The 22397-nt window shown below is 38.9% G+C and overlaps 1 protein-coding gene across 4 annotated transcripts in view; it reads right to left on the reverse strand.

The window, feature by feature from the left end:
- Positions 1 to 13661: 13661 nt before the first annotated feature.
- Positions 13662 to 22397, reverse strand: part of ABCD3 (ATP binding cassette subfamily D member 3) — a 106819-nt gene continuing 98083 nt past the window's right edge. For all 4 annotated transcript variants that reach the window (XM_004451002.5, XM_071217243.1, XM_071217241.1 and 1 more), the window contains 3 exons: positions 22116 to 22220; positions 17003 to 17059; positions 13662 to 15137 (listed from right to left, as the gene is read on the reverse strand). In XM_004451002.5, the coding sequence (XP_004451059.1) occupies positions 15060 to 15137; positions 17003 to 17059; positions 22116 to 22220 (240 nt within the window). In that variant the 3' untranslated portion in view covers positions 13662 to 15059. The remainder of the gene's footprint in view (positions 15138 to 17002; positions 17060 to 22115; positions 22221 to 22397) is intronic.

The following is a 22397-nucleotide window of genomic DNA, read 5'->3' on the forward strand; positions in this document are numbered from 1 at the left end:
AAGTGACCATCGAAGCTATTATTGTATTGAATTAATGCTAATAATTTGGATATTTTATTTTATTTTTTACAGTTTGGGTTAACTTTAGCCCTTAACCAAGACTATATGGTTTTCTTTTTTTTTTTTTTTTTTCCTTTTTGGGTACAGCTGTAAAATATTTGGTTATAGGAAATGTTCTATTATTCTTATAGCCTTGATATTCAGTGTGGATTATATAATATAAATTTTTGTGAGATTTCAAAGGTTGAGATTATTTTTATAACATTATTTACAGACTTAAAAGATGTGGTTATCACAAGTCTGTTATGAGAAGAAAATTACTGCATAAAATAACTGGCTTGGGATAAACTGCATTAAAAAAACAGCATGGTACTAGCATGGGAAAAGATATATAGAACAATGGAATAGAATTGAGAGTTCAGAAATCAATCCTTACATTTATAATCAACTGATTTTTGACAGGGGTGCCAAGTCTACTCAATAAGGAAATAATAGTTTCTTCAACAAATGGTGCTGGGAAAACTGGACATTCATATGCAAAAGAATAAAGGTGGACCTCTACGTCACACCATATATAAAAATCAACTCAAAAAGTGATCAGAGACCTTTATATAAGAACCATTTTGTGTGAGCTATGTACCATTAAAAAAAAAAGATAAAAATAAATTTAAAAAGAATCAGATATAGGGAAACATCTTCAGGACCTTGTTTTAGGCATTGATTTCTTAGATTTTACACTCAAAGCACAAGCAACAAAAGAAAAAAAAGATAAATGGGACCTCATCAAAATTAAACCTTTGCACATCAAAGGACTTTATCATGAAAGTAAAAATACAGTCTGCATGGTTGGAGAAAACATTTGAAATTACGCATCCAATAAAAGTTCAATATCCAGATTACATAAGGAAATCCTATGACTCAACAATAAAAAGACAAATAACCTTATTAAAATTTGGGTAAAAGACTTGAATAGACATTTCTCCAAAGAAAATATACAAATGGCCAAAAAAACACATGAAAAAACTTCATTAGCTATTAAGGAAATGCAAATCAAAGCCACAATGAGATACTATTTCCCACCCATTAGAATGGCTACTATTTTTTTAAAAACAGAAAATTACAAGTGTTGGAGAGAATGTGGAGAAATAGGAACACTCATTCATTGTTGGCAGGAACATAAAATGGTGCAGCCACTGTGGAAGACAATTTAGTGCTTCCTCAAAAAGTTAATCATAGAATTACCACATGTCCCACTAATCTTACTTCTAGGAACTGAAAGCAGGGACTTGAATAAATATTTGCTCACAAATGTTCATGACAGCCTCATGCACAACGTCAAAACAGGGAAGTGTCCATCAACAAATGAATGATCAGTTAAATGTGGTATACTCATACAATGGAATTGTATTCCACTATAAAAAGGAATGAAGTTCTGATTCATGTGACAGTATGAGTAACCTTGAAGACATCATCTGAGTGAAATAAACATACGAAAGGACAAATCTGGTATAATCTCACTGAAATGAAATAACTGGAATATGCAAATTCCTAGAGTCAGAAACAAGAATATAGGTTACTAGAGGCTGAGGTGGGGGTAAGAAATGGGGAGATAATGCTTAAATTGTACTGAGTTTCTATTTGGGGGTGATGGAAACATTTTGATAATGGATAGCACAACACTGTGAATGTAGCACCAATTTACGTATTTGAATGTGCTTAAAAGAGGAAATTTAGGTGTATGTGTATGTAGCAGTTTGATATAGTTATGAATTCCAAAAATAGATGTTGGATTATGTTTGTAAACTGTCCACAGTTTCATGTTTATTTCAATAAATTATGATTGGGGCTTTGATTGGGCCATGTCAATAGGGCATTGAGTCCCCACCCGTTGGTGGATGGGGACTCACAGAGAAAAGACATGGCAAAGACAGAGTTGGAGAAATTTTGATGTTGGAGTTTTGTTTGTTTTTGTTTTTGTTTTTTCAAATTGTCTTTTTTAAAAGATACATAGATCACAAAAAATGTTATATTAAAAAATGTAAGAGGTTCCCATATACCCCACCCCCCACTCCTCCCACATTAACAACCTCTTTCATCATTGTAGCACGTTCATTGCGTTTGGTGAATACACTTCGGAGCACTACTGCACCGCATGGATTATAGTCTACATTGTAGTTTATACTCTCCCCCAGTCCATTTAATGGGTTATGGCAGCACATACAATGTCCAGCATCTGTCCCTGCAGTATCATTTAAGACAGAATTTTGATTTGGAGTTTGATGCTGGAGTCTTGAGCTGGAGTCCTAGCAAGTCAGCACACAGAAGAAAGAGAAGCAAGCCCCAGGAAGAGAGGACCTGAGCCAGGAGCAGAACACCGAGGAATAGAGATGGCTCCTAGGACATGGAGAAGCCCTGGAGAGAGACACAGAGCCATTCACCTGATAGTCTACAGCTGACCTTATGGAGGAAACAGAGGACATGAGCCCAGAGAGAAGCAAGACCTGGGAAGAGAGGAACCCAGGAAGCCTGAACACTGGCAGATGTTGGCAGCCATCTTGCGCCAACACGTGGAAATAGACTTTGGTAAGGAGGTAATTTATACTTTATGGCCTGGTATCTGTAAGTTCCTATCCCAAATAAATACCCTTTATAAGAGCCAACATTCTTCTGGTATTTTGCATCAGCACGTCTTTGGCTATTACATGTGTTACTAGAACAAAAATTTTAAAAGAAGCATAGACTGTACATCACAGACAGTGAACCCTAAGGGAAAACCATGGTGTTTTAGTTTGCCAAAGGCTGCTGATGCAAAAATACCATAAATAGGTTGGCTTTTATAATGGGAATTTATTAGGGTGAAATTTTATAGTTCTGAGGATGTGAAAATGTCAAATCAAGGCATCATCAGAGATGCTGTCTGACCACAAGTTGGCTGCTGGATCCTGGACTCCGGCCTCATGCCAGGGCACAAAGGTGGGTCTGCTGTTGCTCTCTGCTTTTTCCTCCAGGCTCACTTTCTACGTGGCTCAGCTATGGGCAATCGGGCAGAATTGCTCCTCCCTCCTCTCTCCCCTGGGCTTGGTCTTTTCAGCTTAGAGCTATTCTGTGATTCCAGCCTTTGGCCTCTCTCTCAGCCTCATGGGCTGTCTTTCTGCAGCTGTAGGATATCCTGGAGTCCTCTCTCACATGGCAGGGTAAAAATGGCAGCTCTCTATCTCTGTTTTCCATTTATATAAGATGCCAGCCAAAAGATTAAGGCCCATCATGAACCCCACAATCTAATCAAAAACCCTTAACTGAAGTGATCTAATAAAATTTGACCTAATGAAAAGGCACCTATATTGAATTTAACCAAAAGGTCCCACCACTTAGGTTAGTTTTGCAGGCACAGGAATAACTTAGCTTAAAAACATAATTTTCTGGGGTAGTAAGTTCCACAAAAGACTCAAAACAGGACACATGGTCTATAGGTATTAGTACAATTATTAAAATGTTCTTTCATCAGTTGTAACAAACATATTGCACTAATGTAAGGTGTTAATAATAGGGGGTTGGGAAGCAGCTGTGGCTCAAGCAGTAGGGCACCTGTCTACCACATGGGAGGTCCTGGGTTCAGTTCCTGGTGCCTCTTAAGGAAGATGAGCAAGACAGTGAGCTGACGCAATGGGCTGGCACAGCAAGCTGGCGCAACAAGGTGAGGCAATGAGAAGACACAATGAGGAAACACAATGAAAGATGCAACAAGCAGGGAGTGAAGGTGGCTCAAGCAATTGGGCAACACCCTCCACATGGGAGGTCCTGAGTTTGGTTCCTGGTGCTTCCTAAAAGGAAGATAAGCAGACAGAGGGACCACACAATGAATAGACACGGAGAGCAGACAGCAAGCATAAACAATGAGGGGAAGGGAGAGAAATAAATAAACAAAATAAATCTTTAAAAAATAATAATAATGGGCATATGGGAACTCTTTATTTTCTGTATGATATTTTTCTGTAAACCTACAACTTCCCTAATTTAAAAAAAGGGAATATGTTTCTCAAATTGGCAGTTAACAATATTCACATAATACATATTTATTTGAATGTAAAGTAACTTCTTTAATTGGTTGTTAAATTAAAATGATTGAAGAAATTACACTGTATTCTATTGCTTGCAAAGGTTACAAAGGTCTGTAAATTCAAGGGAAGGGAATATAGACCCCACCCTTTCCACAGAATATGTCAACACCACACTGAAGAGAGCATGAGTGATGGAATATATATTCATGCAACCATCTTTGTAAAATACAATCTGCAACAAAGATGAATATATAAAAACCAATTGCACTTCTATGTAATAGCAACAATTCAGAAAAGGAAATGTCGCAAAAAACCATTTGTAAATAGATTCAACAAATGTGAAATATCCAGGAATCAAGCTAATGAAAGATGTGCAGTCCTTTATGCAGAAAACTAGAAGACATTACAAAAATTAAAGAAGGAAAATAAATGGAAAGATCTGTCATGTTCAGGAATTAGAAGAAATCTGCCGTTGTTGGGTGCTTATGTCAATTAGGTCAAGTTATTAGTGTTCCTTTTTGTTTTTTTTAAAGAGGCACCAGGGATTGAACTCAGGACCTTATACAAGGAAAGCAGGCAATCATCCACTGAGCTACATCTGCTCCCAATAAGAGCTCCTTTTTTCATTTGTTTTTAGGAGGTACCAGAGGTCGAACCCAGGACCTCATACATGGGAAGCAGACACTCAATCACTTGTGCTACATCAGCTCCCCTCAAATGTTTTTTTATCTGATTTTGTTTGTTCTGTCAGTTATCATGAAATATGTTAAAGTCTCACTCTTGTGGATTTGTTTATTTTTTGTTTTATTTTTGTCAGCTTTACCTTTATGTGTCCAGAGGCTATGTTATTTCAGTACATAAAATTAAGAACTGTTACACATTACTGTTTGGCCCTTTTAACATTATGAAATGTCCCCTTTTTATCTCTGGAAATACTTATTGTATTAAAGGCTACCTTGATATTAGATCATTTATCTAACAAAAGGCTCATATCCAGAATTATATAAAGTATCCATACAAACTCCATGGGGCAATTTTTTAAAAAGGGGGCACAGTGTTAAATGGGCACCTCAAAAAAGAGGATATACAACTAGCAAATAAACATGATTTAAGTACAACCTCATTAGTTGCTTTAGGGAAATGCAAAATGAAATCACAGTGATTTATTGTTATGGCTAAAAAAAAAAACCCAAAAACCCTAAAACAATAAAATATATCAACATTGACAGTACCAACTATTGGCAAGGACCAGGAAAAATGGAACTCTTATAAATATATGGGGTGTGTGTTTGTGTGAAAATAATACAACTGTGGAAAACAGGTTGGCAATACAAAATAAAGCTGACCAAAAATGCATGTATATGTGCACCAAAGGAATTGTTTAAGGCTATTCATAACAGCCCCAAACTGGAAATAACCCAATGCCTATCACTTGTAAAATGAATAAATTATGGCCTATTCACATAGTCAAATAGTATACATCAGTAAAAGTGAAGGTGCCACTGCCACATGTACAAGGTCAGTCTCACAACATTGAGGGAAAGGAGCCACATACAAAAGGGTATGTAATGTATATGGAGTTCAAAAACAGGCAAAACTAATCTATGTGATAGAAGTCAGAATAGTGACTTACAGGGGCTAATAACAGAAAGAAGCCAGGAAAGAGGGTTCTGGGATGTGACAATGTTGTTTTTCTTGATTTGGAAGGCAATAATGAATGCATATACTTTAGAAAAATTCGACCTAAGAACTTTCCATATATATGAAAACGTGCGTGTGTGTGTGTATATATGTTTACTTTGCAAATTTAAAAAATGATTTAACTACATTGGACATTGAATGATATGACAGGAACAGCATCTTAAAAAGGAGAAATAACTACCACAAAAACAATCAGAATAGCTAAAAATGGTTGCCTCAAGGTGGTGGTACTAGAGTAATGGAGAGTGGACTGTTTTTCAGTATTTTGGTGCTAGTTTTTTTTTTTAAGATTTATTTATTTCCCCCCTTTCCCTCCTCCCTCCCTGCTGTTTTTGCCGTCTGTGTTGTCTTCTCTTCTCATGTACTCTCCTCTAGGATTCACTGGGATTTGATCCTGGAGACCTCTGATGGGGAGAGAGGTTCCCTGTCAATTACACCACCTCAGTCCCTGGTTTCTGCTCTGCTTCACCTTTTCTCTCCCCTTGTCTCTCTTTTGATGCATCATCATCTTGCTGCATCATCATCTTGCTGCGTGACTCACTTGCACGGGACACTGGCTCACTGCACAGGCACTTGCACAGGCACTTGTGCAGGCACTGGCTCACCACTTGGGCACTTGCCTGGGCACTGGCTTGCCATGTGGGCATGCTTTCCCTCCTCCTTTTTCACCAGGAGGCCCCAGGGATCAAACCCAGGTCCTCCCATATGGTAGGCGGAAGTTCTATCACTTGAGCTACATCCGCTTTCCTAGATTTTGTTTTAAGTGATGTGCATATTATATATTGATGGAAGAGTTCAGATGTTTCAATTCTTCACAAAGGAAAAATGAGTCAGGTAGGTAAAAATGTAAACTGCTTCCTACAACTAATAGTGCTAAAACCCTTCTGATAGAAAATTCACTCTGCCTTTAAGCACAAATTGTAGTTTAAAAGCCATATAAGGAAATGATAAACCTGTTATCACCATAGTTTTAAGTCAAATGTTAATCTTTTTTTTTTTTTAAGATTAATTTTATTTATTTCTCTCCCCTTCCCCCCCGTTGTCTGCTCTCTGTGTCCATTCACTGCATGTTCTTCTGTGTCTGCTTGCATTTCTGTCATGCGGCACTGGGAAACTGTGTTGCTTTTTTTTGTTGTTGCATCATCTTGCTGCATCAGCTCTCCGTGTGTGTGGTTCCACTCCTGGACAGGCTGTACTTTCTTTGTGTGGGGAGGCTCTCCTTGTGGGGTGCACTCCTTGCATGTAGGGCACCCCTATGTGGGGACACCCCCACATGGCACGGCACTCCTGAGCACGGCAGCACTGCATGTGGGCCAGCTCACCATATGGGTTTGATACCCTGGACCCTCTATATGGTAAGCAGACATTCTGTCAGTTGAGCCTCAACCACTTCCTTCAAATGTTAATCATTAAGGGCGGTGGGAGGAAACAGCAAGCTTTCCATGTATTGTATTCTATTATGGGTAACTAACATTGCCCCAGCCCTGCAAGGATTGCCACCTAGTTGGCACCATAATAGAATCTTCAAAAGGCCATTCCACCATTCTGTCAATCCAGCTGCTTCAGGGTGAGGGGAAACATGGTAAGAACAGTGCATTCCATGAGCATGTGACCATTACCGCACATCATTTGCTGTGAAGTGGATTCCTGGATCAGAAGCAATCCTCTATGGAATATCATACAGGTTGATAAGGCATTCAGAAAGTCCACGGATGGTAGTTTGGGCAGAAGCATTGTGTGCAGGGAAGCCAAACATATATCTGGAGTATGTGTCTATTCCAGTTAGAACAAATAGCTGCTCCTTCCATGATGGATGTGGTCCAATGTAAACAACCTGCCACCAGGTAGCAGGCCAATCACCTTAGGGAATGGTGCCAAACAGGGGGCTGAGTGGGGGTCTCTGCTGCTGGCAGATTGGGCACTCAGCAGTGGCTGTAGCCAGGTCAGCCTTGGTGAGTGGAAGTCCATTTTCTGGGCCCACACACAATGTCTAACCCTACCACCACTTTGTTCATGAACCCACTGGGCAATGACAGAAGTGGCTAGTGAGAGAAACTGACTGACATCCACAGACTGGGTCATCTTATCCACTGGTTAAAATCTTCCTCTGTGAAGTCATCCTCTGTTGAGCATGCACCCACTTTTGCCCACTCAGAAAGGTCTATCCACAAATCTCTTCCCCAGAACTCTGTCACCAGTTTTCCAAACATGTTTCTTATGAGTTCTTGACCATCCAGCCAAAACATTGGCAATAGCTGTGAATTGGTGTACAAACTCACCTCTGGCCATACCGCCTTCCAAGTAAAATGAACAACCAGGGGCACTAGGTTGTGCCCACTAGGAGGATTTCCCCTTACCACTGTCTTTCAGAGATGTCCCAGAAAGGGGGCTGAAGTGCTGCATTTGTATACTTTTGGGTGGTACTGGCAGATCACGCAGCCCCCAAGTTTTCTCTGATAGTAAGGCACTCCCCAAAAGGCCATTGCAGTGGGCTGGGAAAGAGAAGATAGTGTGGCAGGAGAGGTAGCCATGGGCATTTAGGTCACTTCTTCATGAAATTTACTTGTGCATTCAGGACCTGCTTGAGCCCTATCTCACATAGGCCACTTCCACTTTAGGATGGAGTGCTGCTGTGCATACCCAACTTTATGGCTTGGCAGGTCAGACAAAACCCAGCTCATGATAGGCAACTCAGGTCTTGGGTAACTTGGTGGCCCATGGTTAAACATTCAGTCTCCACTGAGGCCCAGTAGCAGGCCAAAAGCTGTTTCTAAAAGGAAAGTTGTTATCTGCAAAGGATGTCAGTGCTTTGCTCCAAAATCCTAAGGTTCTGTGTTGTGATTCTCCTATAGGGGCCTGCCAAAGGCTCCAGACAGCATCTCTATTTGCCACTAACATTTATTTTTTTATTGTTTATATATATATATATTTTTAAACATTTATTTATTTGTCTTCTCCCCCTCTACCACCCTGCTGCTTTTGCTGTCTGTGTCCATTTGCTGTGTGATCTTCTGTATCTCTCTTTTTGTCTTCTCTTCTCATCTTTCTCCTCTGGGGGTCACCAGGATTCGATCCTGGGGACCTCTGATGTGGAGAGAGGTTCCCTGTCAATTGCGTCACCTCAGTTCCTGGTCTCTGCTGCTCTTCACCTTGACTCTCCCCTTCATCTCTCTTTTGTTGCATCATCATCTTGCTGTATGACTCACCTGTACAGGCACTGGCTCACTGCACAGGCATTCAGCTTGTTGCACGGGCACTTGGCTCACCATGTAGGCACTGGCTCACCGTGTGGGCACTGGCTCACCATGTGGGCACTTGGCTTGCCACACAGGCACTGTTGTGGGCACTCGGCTCCCCACGTGGGCACTCGTGTGGGCGCTCAGCTTGCCACACAGGCACTTGGCTCTCTGTGCAGGCACCCACATGGGCACTCAGCTTGCTGCGTGGGCGCTCAGCTCACCGCATGGGCACTTGGCTCACTGTGCATGCCCTCAGCTTGCCACGCAGACACTGGTTCGCAATGCAGGCACGCTTTCTCTTCTTTTTTCAACCAGGAGGCCACAGGGATTGGCCCCAGGTCCTCCCATATGGTAGGTGGAGGCCTTATCACTTGAGCCACATCTGCTTCCTGCCACTGACATTTCGAGCACCATTGATCTCCTGGATCAAATGGCCCAAGAAGCAGAGCAGCTTGCAAAGCAGAAGGACCTGTCATAGAGCCTCCTTTTGTTCTGGTCCCACTCAAAATTAGCAGTTTTTCTGGTCACTCAATAATTGGGCTGGAGTAGCATGCTCAAGTGAGGGATTAGGCTGTCGCCAAAATCCAAAGAGGCCAACTAGTAGTTATGTCTCTTTTTTGGCCATAGGAGGGACCAAATACAAAAGTTTATCCTTCACCTTAGAAGGGATATCTCGACATGCCGCGTACCACACAAACCTCCTCTTCTTACAGTCCCAACTCAAAACAGCTTTTCTGTTTACTTGGTAAATGGGCTGGAGTAGCACACCCAAATGAGGATATGTGTTTCCAAAATCCAAAGAGGTCTTCTAGGCACTGTGCCTCTTTTTTTATTGTAGTAGGGGCCAGAAGCAGCTGTTTATCCTTCACATTAGAAGAAATGTCTCACCATAACCCATATCATTGGATACCTAGACATTTCACTGGGGTGGAAGACCCCTGTATTTCTGTTGGATTTATCTCCCGTCCTCTAACAGGCAAATGCCTAACCAATACATCTACAGTAGTTGCCACTTCTTGCTCACTAGGTCCAATCAATGTGACATCATCAATATAATGGACCAGTTTGATATGTGGTGGGAGGGAGAGATGATCATGTTTCCTGCAGACAAGATTATGATGACATACCCCTGAGATAGGGCAATGAAGGTATTTTGCTGGCCTTGCCAGCTGAATGCATACTTTCTGGTGGTCCTTACCGATGGTAATTGAGGAAAAAGCATTTGCCAGATCAACAGCTGGTACAACACCAGGTACCAGGTACCAGGGTATATGCTGATTTGCTCAAGCAATGGTACCACATCTGGAACAGCAGCTGCAATTGCTGTCACCATCTGGTTAAGTTTATGGTAATCCACTGTCATCTTCCAAGATCCATTTGCTTTCTGCACAGGCCAAATAGGAGAGTTGAATGGGGATGTGGTGGGACTCACCACTCCTGCCTCCTTCAAGTCCTTGATGGTAGCACTGATCTCTGAAATCCTTCCAGGAATCTGGCATTACTTTTGATTTACTATTTTACTAGGTAGGGGCAGTTCTAGTGGCTTCCACTTGGCCATTCATACCATAACTGCCCTCACTCCACAAGTCAGGGAAGCAATGTGAGGAATCTGCCTGTTGCTATGTCTATTCCAACCATGCATTCTGGAACTAGGGGAATAATCCCAAAATGGGTCTGGACACCCACTGGACTGTGAGATGAACCTGAGTTAAAACTCCATTGATCACTTGACATCCAAAAGCCCCTACTAGTGGATCACAGTGGGGTTTTGGATCTCCTGGATTGTCACTTGTAGGCCCTGAAATGTCTGATTATTTCCTTTTTCCCAAAGCCTTTTTCCTCTTTGGGGAAGGCTGAGAAGATTAACAGTATAAAGTTTTGGCAGTATAACAAGATCCTTCTTTGTTATAGGACCCAGCCTTCACCCTTGTTCAAGGGGCTCTGGGTCTGTAAACTGTCTCAAGTCTGGGAATTGACTAAGGGGCCATGACATTCAAGTTAGACTTTTATTCACTTCACCGAGAACTCTTTTGCTCATTCAGATCACGGAATTTAGTAGACTGCCCATCTATTTTACTTCTTGGTACCCCATGATCTACTAACCAACACCATAGGTCTCTGTGAGTCAAACTGTTTTGATTGCTTTGAGTCTGCTTTTCATTGTGGTAGCTACACTTACCTTGTCTTCAGCAATTAAGTAATGCCACTTGGCTTCTGCCAAACTGGGATCCAATCATCCCCATTATATTTAAGGATCCTAGTTCTGTGAGTTTCCACTGTAATATTCTACAGAGAACAGCAACCACAGAACTCTTCAAGGACGATGGAGCTAGTTTTACAAATTTATTCTTCACAGCCCTGGTGGAAGGTGTGTGTCCTCTGGACATTCCTGGGGTGGGTGAACAGATCTTACATGATAAATCTACCCTAGCACTCCAATCTCTCTAAGCCATGTAAATTTCCTCATCGACATTATACCATGGCAGTTCTGGCATTACAAGCTCAGATATAATGTCAGCCATCCTTTGGTCCATGTTTGAGACAACCACCCAAACTGTTAGAGCCCTTTCTAACCCCTCAAGCTGTAACACTGCACCCAGAATTTCTGCTTAGCAGGTCCATATAAAAAAATTCAGGCAGGCCCAACTTGATATTCCTTCCACTATTATCCCACAACCTTAAAACCCATTCCCACACATATTGCCCTGATTTCTATCTATATATATTTGAAAATTCATGCAGTTTTTTTTGGAGTATAGCATACCTCCTCATAGGTCACACTTTATACCTCACCTTTTGGGGCCTGTTGGGACTTCAGCCTAGTTATAGGTCTGGTAGAAGAGAGAGGTGGTGGAAGTAGGTCAGGGAAGAATTAAGGAAGTGTCTCACAAGCCAGTTACCTCAGGGTATTCTATTGCAGTTTCATCTGGTGAAACACGATTAATCTCTTCAGAGGACTGAACTCTCTTTTCTCAGGGTGGGTGGTTACAGGTTTATCAGGCACAGTAGAGTTAATCTCTTCAGGTAGAGGTTGGACGGCAGATTCCTCAAGGCAGACTGGAGGTTGGGAAACTGTTTCCTCAAGGTAGACTGGAGGTCGGGGGAGGCTGCTCAGGGCAGACCACTGCAGGTTTATATGGCAGACTCAGCAGAATCTAGTTTCAGTGCCCTTTCTGCCATTATCATCAATCCATATGTCCCCATTCCAATTTTCAGTATCCCATTTCTTTCCAATCAATGCCCTCACTTTAACAACACACACTCTGTAAGTTTGGGAGTTTAGTTTTCATTGTAATTCTGCTACTTGCAGAATGAGACTCTGGGTCTGCTTTCCAGAGATCTCAAGTTTGAACTTAAACGAAATAAGATTTTTTCAGGACACACATAGAAACTTTCACATCCTTCGTGCAGCACTTAAGTTTCAAATTTGAAGCTGTCTGCTCATCCCTTTCTTTTATAACTGTATCCAGCATTTAGGAAAAACCAGCCTACAGCATTATACCTTTTAACTCCATAAAACTCTGTTAAGGTGTCAAAAATGCTCTCGCCCAGAGACTTGTACTTTATAAGCATTTGAGTAGCCATAGCCAGTAATGTTATTTTGTGTTATTTCTATTGCCAATTCACACCATGGATTATCAGTGTCATCTTGATTACTGGAATTAGAACCTTTGAAGCTAACTAGAGGGCCAATTGCAAAAACTCCAGAACCAATTCAGATAACCCAGATTATTTCTCAAGAACCACTCCTAGTACCAAAGCTATACTAATCAGGGTTTTCTAGGGAAACAGGACAGGAGATATCTGTAAATTTGAGTTTATAAAATCCTCATGCAACTGTGGGATGCACAAATCCAAATTCTGTATGACAGGCTGAAATTGGGAACTCCACTGAAGGTTTTCCATGAATTCCCCAGAAGCTGGCTGGCTGAAGTAGAGATGGAAATTCTCTCTTCTGACTGCTTAAAACATCACTTCTCCTTTCAAGGCCTTCAACTGATTCGATGAGATGTTGCTCATTGCTGAAGGCAATCTCTTCAGTTGATTGTAGATATAATTAGCCATAGATACCATCAACTTCTGATGGTTTAAGTCCATGAAATGTCCTCACAATAACAATTGGGTAGTGCTTGCTTAACCAAATAGGCACTTTTACCTGGACAAGTTGACACATGATCTAACCATCAACCTGGATAGCTTTACTGTAGTCTTCTTAAAACCTTACTATGTTAATGTGTATTATGATTCTGCAGGAAATGATGGATCTTCCTCTATGTTTCAAATGGTGGGGCACTTTAATATTTGTTAGAGAAAACAGAAAACAAATGTTTTTTTTTGATGGCATCGGTGTCAAAACAGGTTTTAAGGAAAGTTAGGAAGCAAATGTCAGAATACTTCTATCACTAGGTTGAGGGTAGCTCAGAAAATTTTAAGCTCTCCTGGCAATTTGGTAGCATTTCTAAGGTGTAGTGAAGTTTTATCTTGCTTTTCTAGAAGAGAAATTCATTCAATTAAAAACCTCATTTGATGAAAAATTTTTTTAAATACACACTGGGTATTAAGAATACTGTCTGAACATTAATTTTTTGCTTGTTTTTCAAAGTCAAGACTGTATGGATCACTGAGTATTTAGCCACCAGAATGAAAAAGAACAAAAGTTGTATAGGATAGCTGATATTTTTTAATCCAAACAGAAATTAAGTAAGTATACAAATTTACTAAAGAGAAGTGGTAAAAACTGAATGTATTACAGAATCAGTATGTCAAGTTTTACATCGGTAGTCAGTGATTCTTACAGTTAATTCTGAAAAAAAAAACCCAAAAACCCAGAAAACAAAAAACCCAGTTGTACAGAAACAAGAACATAAAATTCTCCTTTCTAAACCCTAGTTTGGTAAAAGTGATTCAGCTTTTGATTATGCTCAGATTCACTTCTACCTGTGCAAATAATACATGTTATCATTAATGTGGTTCGGTGAGCTGAAATCATCCTCTCTTAGGATAGTTCAACATCATAACCCAAATTGAAAGGTTATTCAAGATTCACAGAGATAAACCAGTGCCTGAGAAACAGATAATTCTTCCATGTACATAATAATCTTATAACATATTTTCAAAACAAAATCACAGTCAAAGACAGTGATAACATTGCATACTCAGTGCATTACTTCATGTAGTGCATTCCTATAGCTCACCTGGAGTTTAACATTACATTACCACCACGCTTCTAGTAAATCGGCTACTAACATACACAAATCATTTATCCAACTCTTCTAAAAATCTAAAAGTCTCATAAGACCTTAAGATTGACATGTAAAAAAGTGTGTTTTAGTATCCCTAAATTAGGTGTGATATGTGGTAACCTCCCCTGTAAGCAAGACTGCACATAGACTTGTTACATTACCACAGAGAACCCTCAAGACAACCCAATACTGCAGATTCAGAGAGGCACATTTATTATTTAAACAAAGAAAATGTGAATGGCCTTCTGGAGTCCAGTGCACTCCAAGACAAAAAGAATGAGTATAACTGTAGCAGTTAAAGACATTTGTCACTGTGTAATAAATGCCATTATGCAATGATGTTATACATTTTAATAATACATTATGATTTGTTTTCCCCCCAGTACCAGGGGGAACAAGAAAATGAAACCCAAGAGTATCTGGTGAGAACAGGAGAAGAGATGACCCCAGTTTTAAATAGGGTTCTTCACTGAAGGAAAATATAGAGCCATAGAAGTCAAAGTAGCTGACTTCCAAAGCTTTACATCCCAGGATGAATCAGGTTACACTGATTTAAGCCCAATTTAATTTAGGCAGGTTTTTAACCACAAGAATAAGGACATTCTTAGTACATATTAATAATTAAAGCAACATATACACAATTAGCAATATCCTATATAATATTAATGTTTTAACAACTTGTTCTGGATTATTCTACATTCTGTTAATTTGTTGCTTTGTTTAAAAAAAAACACGCTCAACTTTATTTTACAATGTACTTTGACTTTCTAAGTATATTCTGAAATTATTTCATTGAAGCAGGTACAGTTCTCCGGATTCTAAGAGCCAAATTCAACAGTATCTTCAGTTATCTGTTTGAATTCATAATTGCCTCTGCCATCTATATGCAGGTAGTACTATGGAAAAGAAGAAAAAAAATCATTAACTAAGATAACTTCCTTTCTGCCCGGTATTTATGTAGAGGTTATTATACAAGAAAATGATTAGAAATTATTATTTAAGCCACAAAAATCTTCAATATCTTATACTCTAATGCATACATTTCTCCAAGGTAAGGCTAAATGAAGAAGTCTGCTCTCTTTAAAAATACCAACAATATAACTCTGCTTGGAATGGATATAGTACTTTCTTTTATGAAAACTAAAATACAGCTTTCCTCATTATTTTAAAGGAAATGAATCCATAAGCAACCCATAAATTAGAATGCTTCGATAATTTCAAGACCAGGGGTATATGCTACCAGTATTTTAAAAAGTATTGGGAAACGGACTTTGGCCCAGTGGTTAGGGCGTCCGTCTACCATATGGGAGGTCCACGGTTCAAACCCCGGGCCTCCTTGACCCATGTGGAACTGGCCATGCGCAGCGCTGATGCGCGCAAGGAGTGCCGGGCCACGCAAGGGTGTCCCCCGCGCGGGGGAGCCCCACGCGCAAGGAGTGCGCCCGTGAGGAAAGCCGCCCAGCGTGAAAAGAAAGAGCAGCCTGCCCAGGAATGGCGCCGCCCACACTTCCCGTGCCGCTGACGACAACAGAAGCGGACAAAGAAACAAGACACAGCAAATAGACACCAAGAACAGACAACCAGGGGAGGGGGGGAAATTAAATAAATAAATCTTTAAAAAAAAAAAAAAGTATTAATAATGTAGTTTGGGAAACAATTACAATAAATGTAAGCTATGGTCTCTGAAACAAACAAAACAAAAAAACACACACATAAAACACAGTGGTACTTGAATCCAGGTTTTTTGACTTCAAATGCCATGCTCTTTATTTTATCACTTCTAGACTATCATCTAAACCAAAAGGTTCTTAAGGATAAAGATGATACTCTATATCTCTTATGACACTTAGCACCATTCTTGGCAAAAATGGTGCTTAATCAAGTCTACATGTCATGGAACAAGATACCCTTACCATTGTTTCATTTTTTCCACATACCCTTTCTTTTACCTAAAACTGCTGTCATTAAGAGATACAGGAAAGGGGGAGAAAGAAAAGAGGAAAGAAGGAAAGGATTAAAGATGAAAAGACAAAAATGGAAAGAAGCAAAGAATAAAGTGAACTAAACTGGGTTTATTTTTCAGCATTTGCACATTTATACAATAGAACAGCAAAGAAGAGCAATACTGAGAACGGCACCATTGCAGTCTCAGTTTAAGTAAGATATTGTTACTAATGTAAACCTCTCTATCATGTCATCTTTGTAAATTACAGGAACTACCTAAAGGGTATTTGATTACAAAGCAATGATAAACATTCCTGACAATATTCATTTCCCCACTTCTATCCCTACCTCTAATAAAAATACCCCTGAATTTCTGGTCATCTAATACTTTTAAAATCTCTTTCCCTTTCTGTCAATACAGCATCAGAAAAAGAAACAAAAAGGAAGTGCTTACTTAGCTACATCTGTGATAAAGATGACACAAATTTTTCAATTTTAGTCAGTTACTATAAGATAACCATTTGTAAAATTGGAAAACCATTAGCCATTACAGGGAAGGAATATCTTTCTTTCCTATACGACCAGGAGTTGTTTATGTACCTTATGATTGACTGGCAGCTTTCAAAACTGACAACTAAAATAGTTAAGAAAATCATATGGTATCTTGAAACAAATATTAATAAAATCACCTTTCTTCTTTAAAGTCTATGTTTGTAAGGGAATATATATCAACAAATAAAAAAACCAGATTCACCTGAATTCACATATTTAAATAAAACAAACCTCCACTGCATCATTCGATATAAGAAATACAAACCTCATGGTGTTTCCAAAGAGACTTTCTATGTGACACAGTGAAAAGGGTGATGCCAACCTAAAACAAAGAAAATGAGTTAGGTTTAGATCAATAAAAGAATATACAAACTAAACTAGTCTACATATTTTACACTGTTATGCTGACTGTCTTCAGTGGCTATAGATAAATATTTGGGCAGAAAATATATATCCTAGCACATTTTCTATTTTATTATGACAAATATGTGAAAAGGGTCTGAGAATGATAAAAGTTATCAAAAGGTCCCAAATTGGTAAAAATTAATTCAGTGTAGCACAATCTTCTTTTCAAACACAGGGTCATAATCCTTTATAGCAAACCTTTGTTTTGGAATTAAGATTTGGAAATGTATTATTTAATACCTCCAGAATGTTCCAGGCAAGAATCCTGTAACCAAACATATGTTGCTGCAGCAAAACATGTTCATTCACATTAAGTGAGATAAATAGTTTAAATGTCTTTTGTTAGTTCAGGCCAGGCTTTGTTGAGTTTTAAAATCATGAAAAATCTTTTATTAGAGCTTTCTGGATTTTAGACTGGGAATAAGGGCTTATAGATCCATTCTTAAGGTTTTCAGAAAAGCACTAATAAATACAAATGCAGGTGCAAGAGCTTGGGATCAATGGCTCTCAACCTGCAGGGTGGGGAAGGGGGGCTTTGGCTAGGGGGATGGGAGTGATTTTGCCCCTCAGGGATCATTTGGCAATATCTGGAGGCATTTTCAGTTGTCATAACCCAATGTACTACTGGCATCTAATGGATAGAGGCTAGAAGGGTTTCTCATCATCCTACAATGCCCAGGACAGCCCCTCACAACAAAGAATTACCTAGCCTAAAATTAGTACCTAGGCTGAGAAGTCATATTCTAGATCACTATTTCTCGAAACAAGATCCCTTGAGACTCACAGATACATGCTAGATAAAAGATTATCTTGTGAAAATCTTTAAAAATTAGGCTACGTATATTCTAGTATTCTGCCATGAATTTTAATTTTACACTTTTACCGACACCAAGTGATGACAAAGTAGTATCACTTAAAATTTAATGTGTTATAAGTTTGTCTGGTTGCTTTGTAAAATGGTTCTCAAGTTGGTTAAATATATTACCAGTATTAATAAAACATATATTTCAACCACATTTATCTGATTTTCAAAGGCTTAATTTTGAGAGCATATTTAGCTGTTTTTAAAACCTTAAATGTTTTGACACCATCTATAAGAAATAGATGTTAAGATATTCCAAGCTGAAGACAAAGTAGAAGCAATTACACAAAAGTAGAAATAATGACCAAAACACCTTCAAAATGGTGTGAATGAGTAATTTTTAGTATTATTTACTAGTTCCTTTCAGAAGTCTGACAGCAAAATGTTTTGCTAAATTTAGAATTTTTTCCTGACATCTACAAAAACAGAAAGCTCGCTTTGGATATTATTTCTCTGTTCACAATGCTAACAATAATTGGATTAGATCTCTATTTAATGCAGTTACTCTTTACATTAGCATTACTTAAGTCATATGCTAAAGCAAAATTCAGAATATAAGCTCTGGACCTCACACTATATCTTTCCATAATTAAACCTCAACAGGTGGTTTAGTTTTAGCAAAACAGTATCAAACATCTCTTCAATGTTGCAAATTTGAAACCCTTTGTGTTTCAATTTTGCCTGCATTTAATTTCTAAGTTTATATTGCTTGTGTAGTTGTAAATGAGCTCTATGCTTAAGGAGCTTATACCCCATTTAGGTTTGTACAGGTTTAAGAGCTATTATAGCAAAACAAGTTAAATTATCACTGGGATTTCCATATGAATTATCTTCCTTTAAAGGAACGTGTAATTTTCAGGAGAACTGTATTTTATGTGGGCATTTACAGTCTTTAGCTAGAGCATAAGAGAACACTGCATGTTCAAAATTACCAAAATTACTAATCAAATACAGACTACATGGTTTTATGCATACAATCCTTGAACTTGGTGTTTTTAAACTTCCTTGGTTCACAGTGCTCTCAGTATATCAGTAAATTTTTAAATGATAACCCTGAGCCAAAAGAATTACCTAGCAGTTCCGTTTATTAAGTAGTTAGATCCAAATGATTGAGTAGCAATTCACATAGTATCTAACCTTAAAAAATGTGAACTATCCTTGAGTGAAATAAACTAGATATAAAAGGACAAATATTATGATCTCATTGTATGAAATAATTAGAATATGCAAATTAAGAGTAAGAAATTAGAATAAAGGTTACCAGGGCAGGGGTGGGGGTGGGGAACGGGAGAGTTAATGCTTAATTGGTACAGTGTGTGTTTGGGTTGATGGAAAAGTTTTGGTAATGGAACTACAGACTTAGTAAACGTATGAGAAGAAAATGGGCACAGTAATAAACAGAATATTAATTCCATATAGATAGAGAATTCAGAAATTAAAGAATTCAAGGGTTTTCCAGTTTGGAATACTTAAGAAAACTTAAGTGAAAATTCCAAATTGCTGGCCTTTCATGTTCATTCTTTTCATCACCTTTACATATACAATCCATTTTTTTTCTATTTTTTCTACTCTTCCTAGTTAATATTCCTCAGCATTCCTCAAAGGGTTCTAATTTCTTCCTCAAGAGTATAGACAAAGTCAAAATCATTCAAGTAGCCAGTTCCTTTTAGATTTATGTTGTTTGTTTCATCAATTCATGGCAAAAAAAAAAAAAAAAAGGTCAGTATGATCCATAGCCTTGTAGTGACTGTTTTCAGGCTTGGCTATGTGTATATTCATGAACTATGCTCAATAAGAGTAATGAATCATTTGCATTACTATTTTTCTTTGCCTTTTATTTAATAGTGCAAGTAACTGAATGCCTGGTATTATATGCTTGTTTCATACAAAGGTACTCTATGAATGTGAAACACTGGTCTAGAAATGAAAATTAGAAATGGTAACCAATATGGAGCAAAAAGAGAATATCACAAACACTCCTAATGCCTATAAATCTGAACAACAATATGGACATCTGCATAAAAAATTATAAATTACTCAAATCAATTCAAGAATAGAAAACAGGGAGTGAGGCGGCAGACTTGGCCCAGTGGTTAGGGCATCCGTCTACCACACGGGAGGTCCATGGTTCAAACCCCGGGCCTCCTTGATCCGTGTGGAGCTGGCCCATGCACAGTGCTAATGAGCGCAAGGATTGCCGTGCCACGCAGGGGTGTCCCCAGCGTACGGGAGCCCCACGCGTGAGGAGTGCGCCCTGTAAGGAGAGCCACCCAGCATGAAAGGAAGTGCAGCCTGCCCAGGAATGGTGCCACACACATGGAGAGCTGATACAACAAGATGACCAGAAGCGGACAAAGAAGATGCAGCAAATAGACACAGAGAAGAGACAACCAGGGTGGGGTGGGGGTGGGGGGAATGGGGAGGGAAGGGGAGGGGGAGGGGGGGAGAGGGGGGGGGAAGAGAGAGAGAGAGAGAGAGAGAGAGAGAGAGAAAGAGAGAGAGAGAGAGAGAGAAAACAGGGAGTGGATGTGCCTTAAGCAGTTGTGCACCTGCCTCCCACATGGGAGCTCCCGGTTTGGTTTCTGGTACCTCCTGAAAAAGCAAAAAAAAAAAAAAACAAAAACAAAAAAACCCTCCCACACACACCAAAAAAAACCACAAAAAAACAATGAGCAAAACAAACAAAAAAGCCAACTCAGGGAAGCCAATTGTGGCTCAGTTGTTGAGTGCCAGCATCCCACATATGAGGTCCTGGGTTTGGTCCCTGGTACTTCAAAAAAAAAAAAAGAAGAAAGAAGAAATAAATCAGTAGTTAAACCCTTCCTACAAAGGTGAATGTAGCAAATACACTCTTTCATCATTATACCAATGATTCTCAAACTTTAATGTACATTTGAATCATGTGGGAATTTAGTTAAAATGCAGACTCTGATTCAGTAGAGCCTCAAATTCTGCATTTCTAACTAGCTTCCAGGTGATGTTGATGCTATTGAACTTTGATCACACTCTGAGTAGCAACAAGTTACACTAAATATGCAACAAGAATTTTATATTTATTGCCAAGTTCCCAAAGACCATTACAAAATGTTAAACTGTTCCTGTATCTCATTTACTTACACAGACACTGTAAAACATTAAAGCATACTGTTCTCATTCTCAAAATCTTACCGAGTATAGGTGTTGGTGACAATTCCTCACAGAAAGAAAATAGAGACAATGCATAATTATTTAAAAACTGAAATAATGTAGACAGCCTTAGACTAGGCTACTAAGAAAAGAAGCTTTGGTAAAATACTGCTCAGGCCAGAGAGAAAATGGATAAAATTATACAAATGTCAAATGATTATTATTCAAGTTTCCTTTATAAAAACCAAGTGATGTTTAGGTAATGTTATTGGAACAAATTAAGAAAAGACCAGTATATTAGATCTCAGTATAGCTAATGAAGTAAAAGGGAAATAAATTCAAATAAATTATTTTTTTCATCTGTAGTAAGTAGCTAAAGAGAATTATATTGCAAATTCATTTATAACTGTTTTTAATTGCTTTTATTTATTGTTTAAAATCTATTTTTTAAAATATTTTTATTTACTCCCCCTCGCCCATTGTTTGTGCTTGCTGTCTGCTCTCTGTGTCCATTCACTGTGCGTTCTTTCAGTATCTGCTTGTCTCTTCATTTTCCTCTTTAGGAGGCACTGGGAACTGATCTGGGACCTCTGGTGTGGGAGAGAGGTGCTCAATAGCTCGAGTCACCTCAGCTCCCTCATCTGCTGAGTCTCTCACTGTCTCTCCCCTGCGTCTCCTTTGTTGCGTAATCTTGCTGTACCAGCTCTCACGGTGTGGGCTGTCAACTCTCTATGGCACAGGCTGTCAACTCTCTGCAGCACAGGCCAGTTTCTCTTCACCAGGAAGCCCCAGGAATCAAACCTGGGGCCTCCTATCTGGTAGACAGGAGCCCAATTGCTTGAGCCATATTCGCTTCCCCAGTTTAAAATCTTAATTTAAGAAATATATCATCCTTTGGGAGTAAATTTGTTACTTAAAATCTTGGAATTTTCTCTTTGGCTAGGTACGTGGATGAACCTTCAAATTGAGAACCTGTCACACTTACCTTTCGACAATGACTATAAATGTAGCCTTCCACGTCCACACTAACTGCACTTGTGCATTCGTCCAAAATGGCAAACTGGGGTTTGTGATAAAATAATCTTGCCATCTAAAACAGGGAAAGAGAAATATTTTGTATACATGTACACAGACCTAAAACTTAATAACCTAAAATAAATTTATTTTAAATTAAAATATGCATTTATACTCTTGTAAAGCCAGTATGAAAATTATTACAACAAAAGATAAGTTTTCCAGAAATAGAAACTATATACATAAATCTAAT

Source organism: Dasypus novemcinctus, chromosome 9 (assembly GCF_030445035.2).
Source record: "Dasypus novemcinctus isolate mDasNov1 chromosome 9, mDasNov1.1.hap2, whole genome shotgun sequence".
Lineage (NCBI taxonomy): Eukaryota > Metazoa > Chordata > Mammalia > Cingulata > Dasypodidae > Dasypus > Dasypus novemcinctus.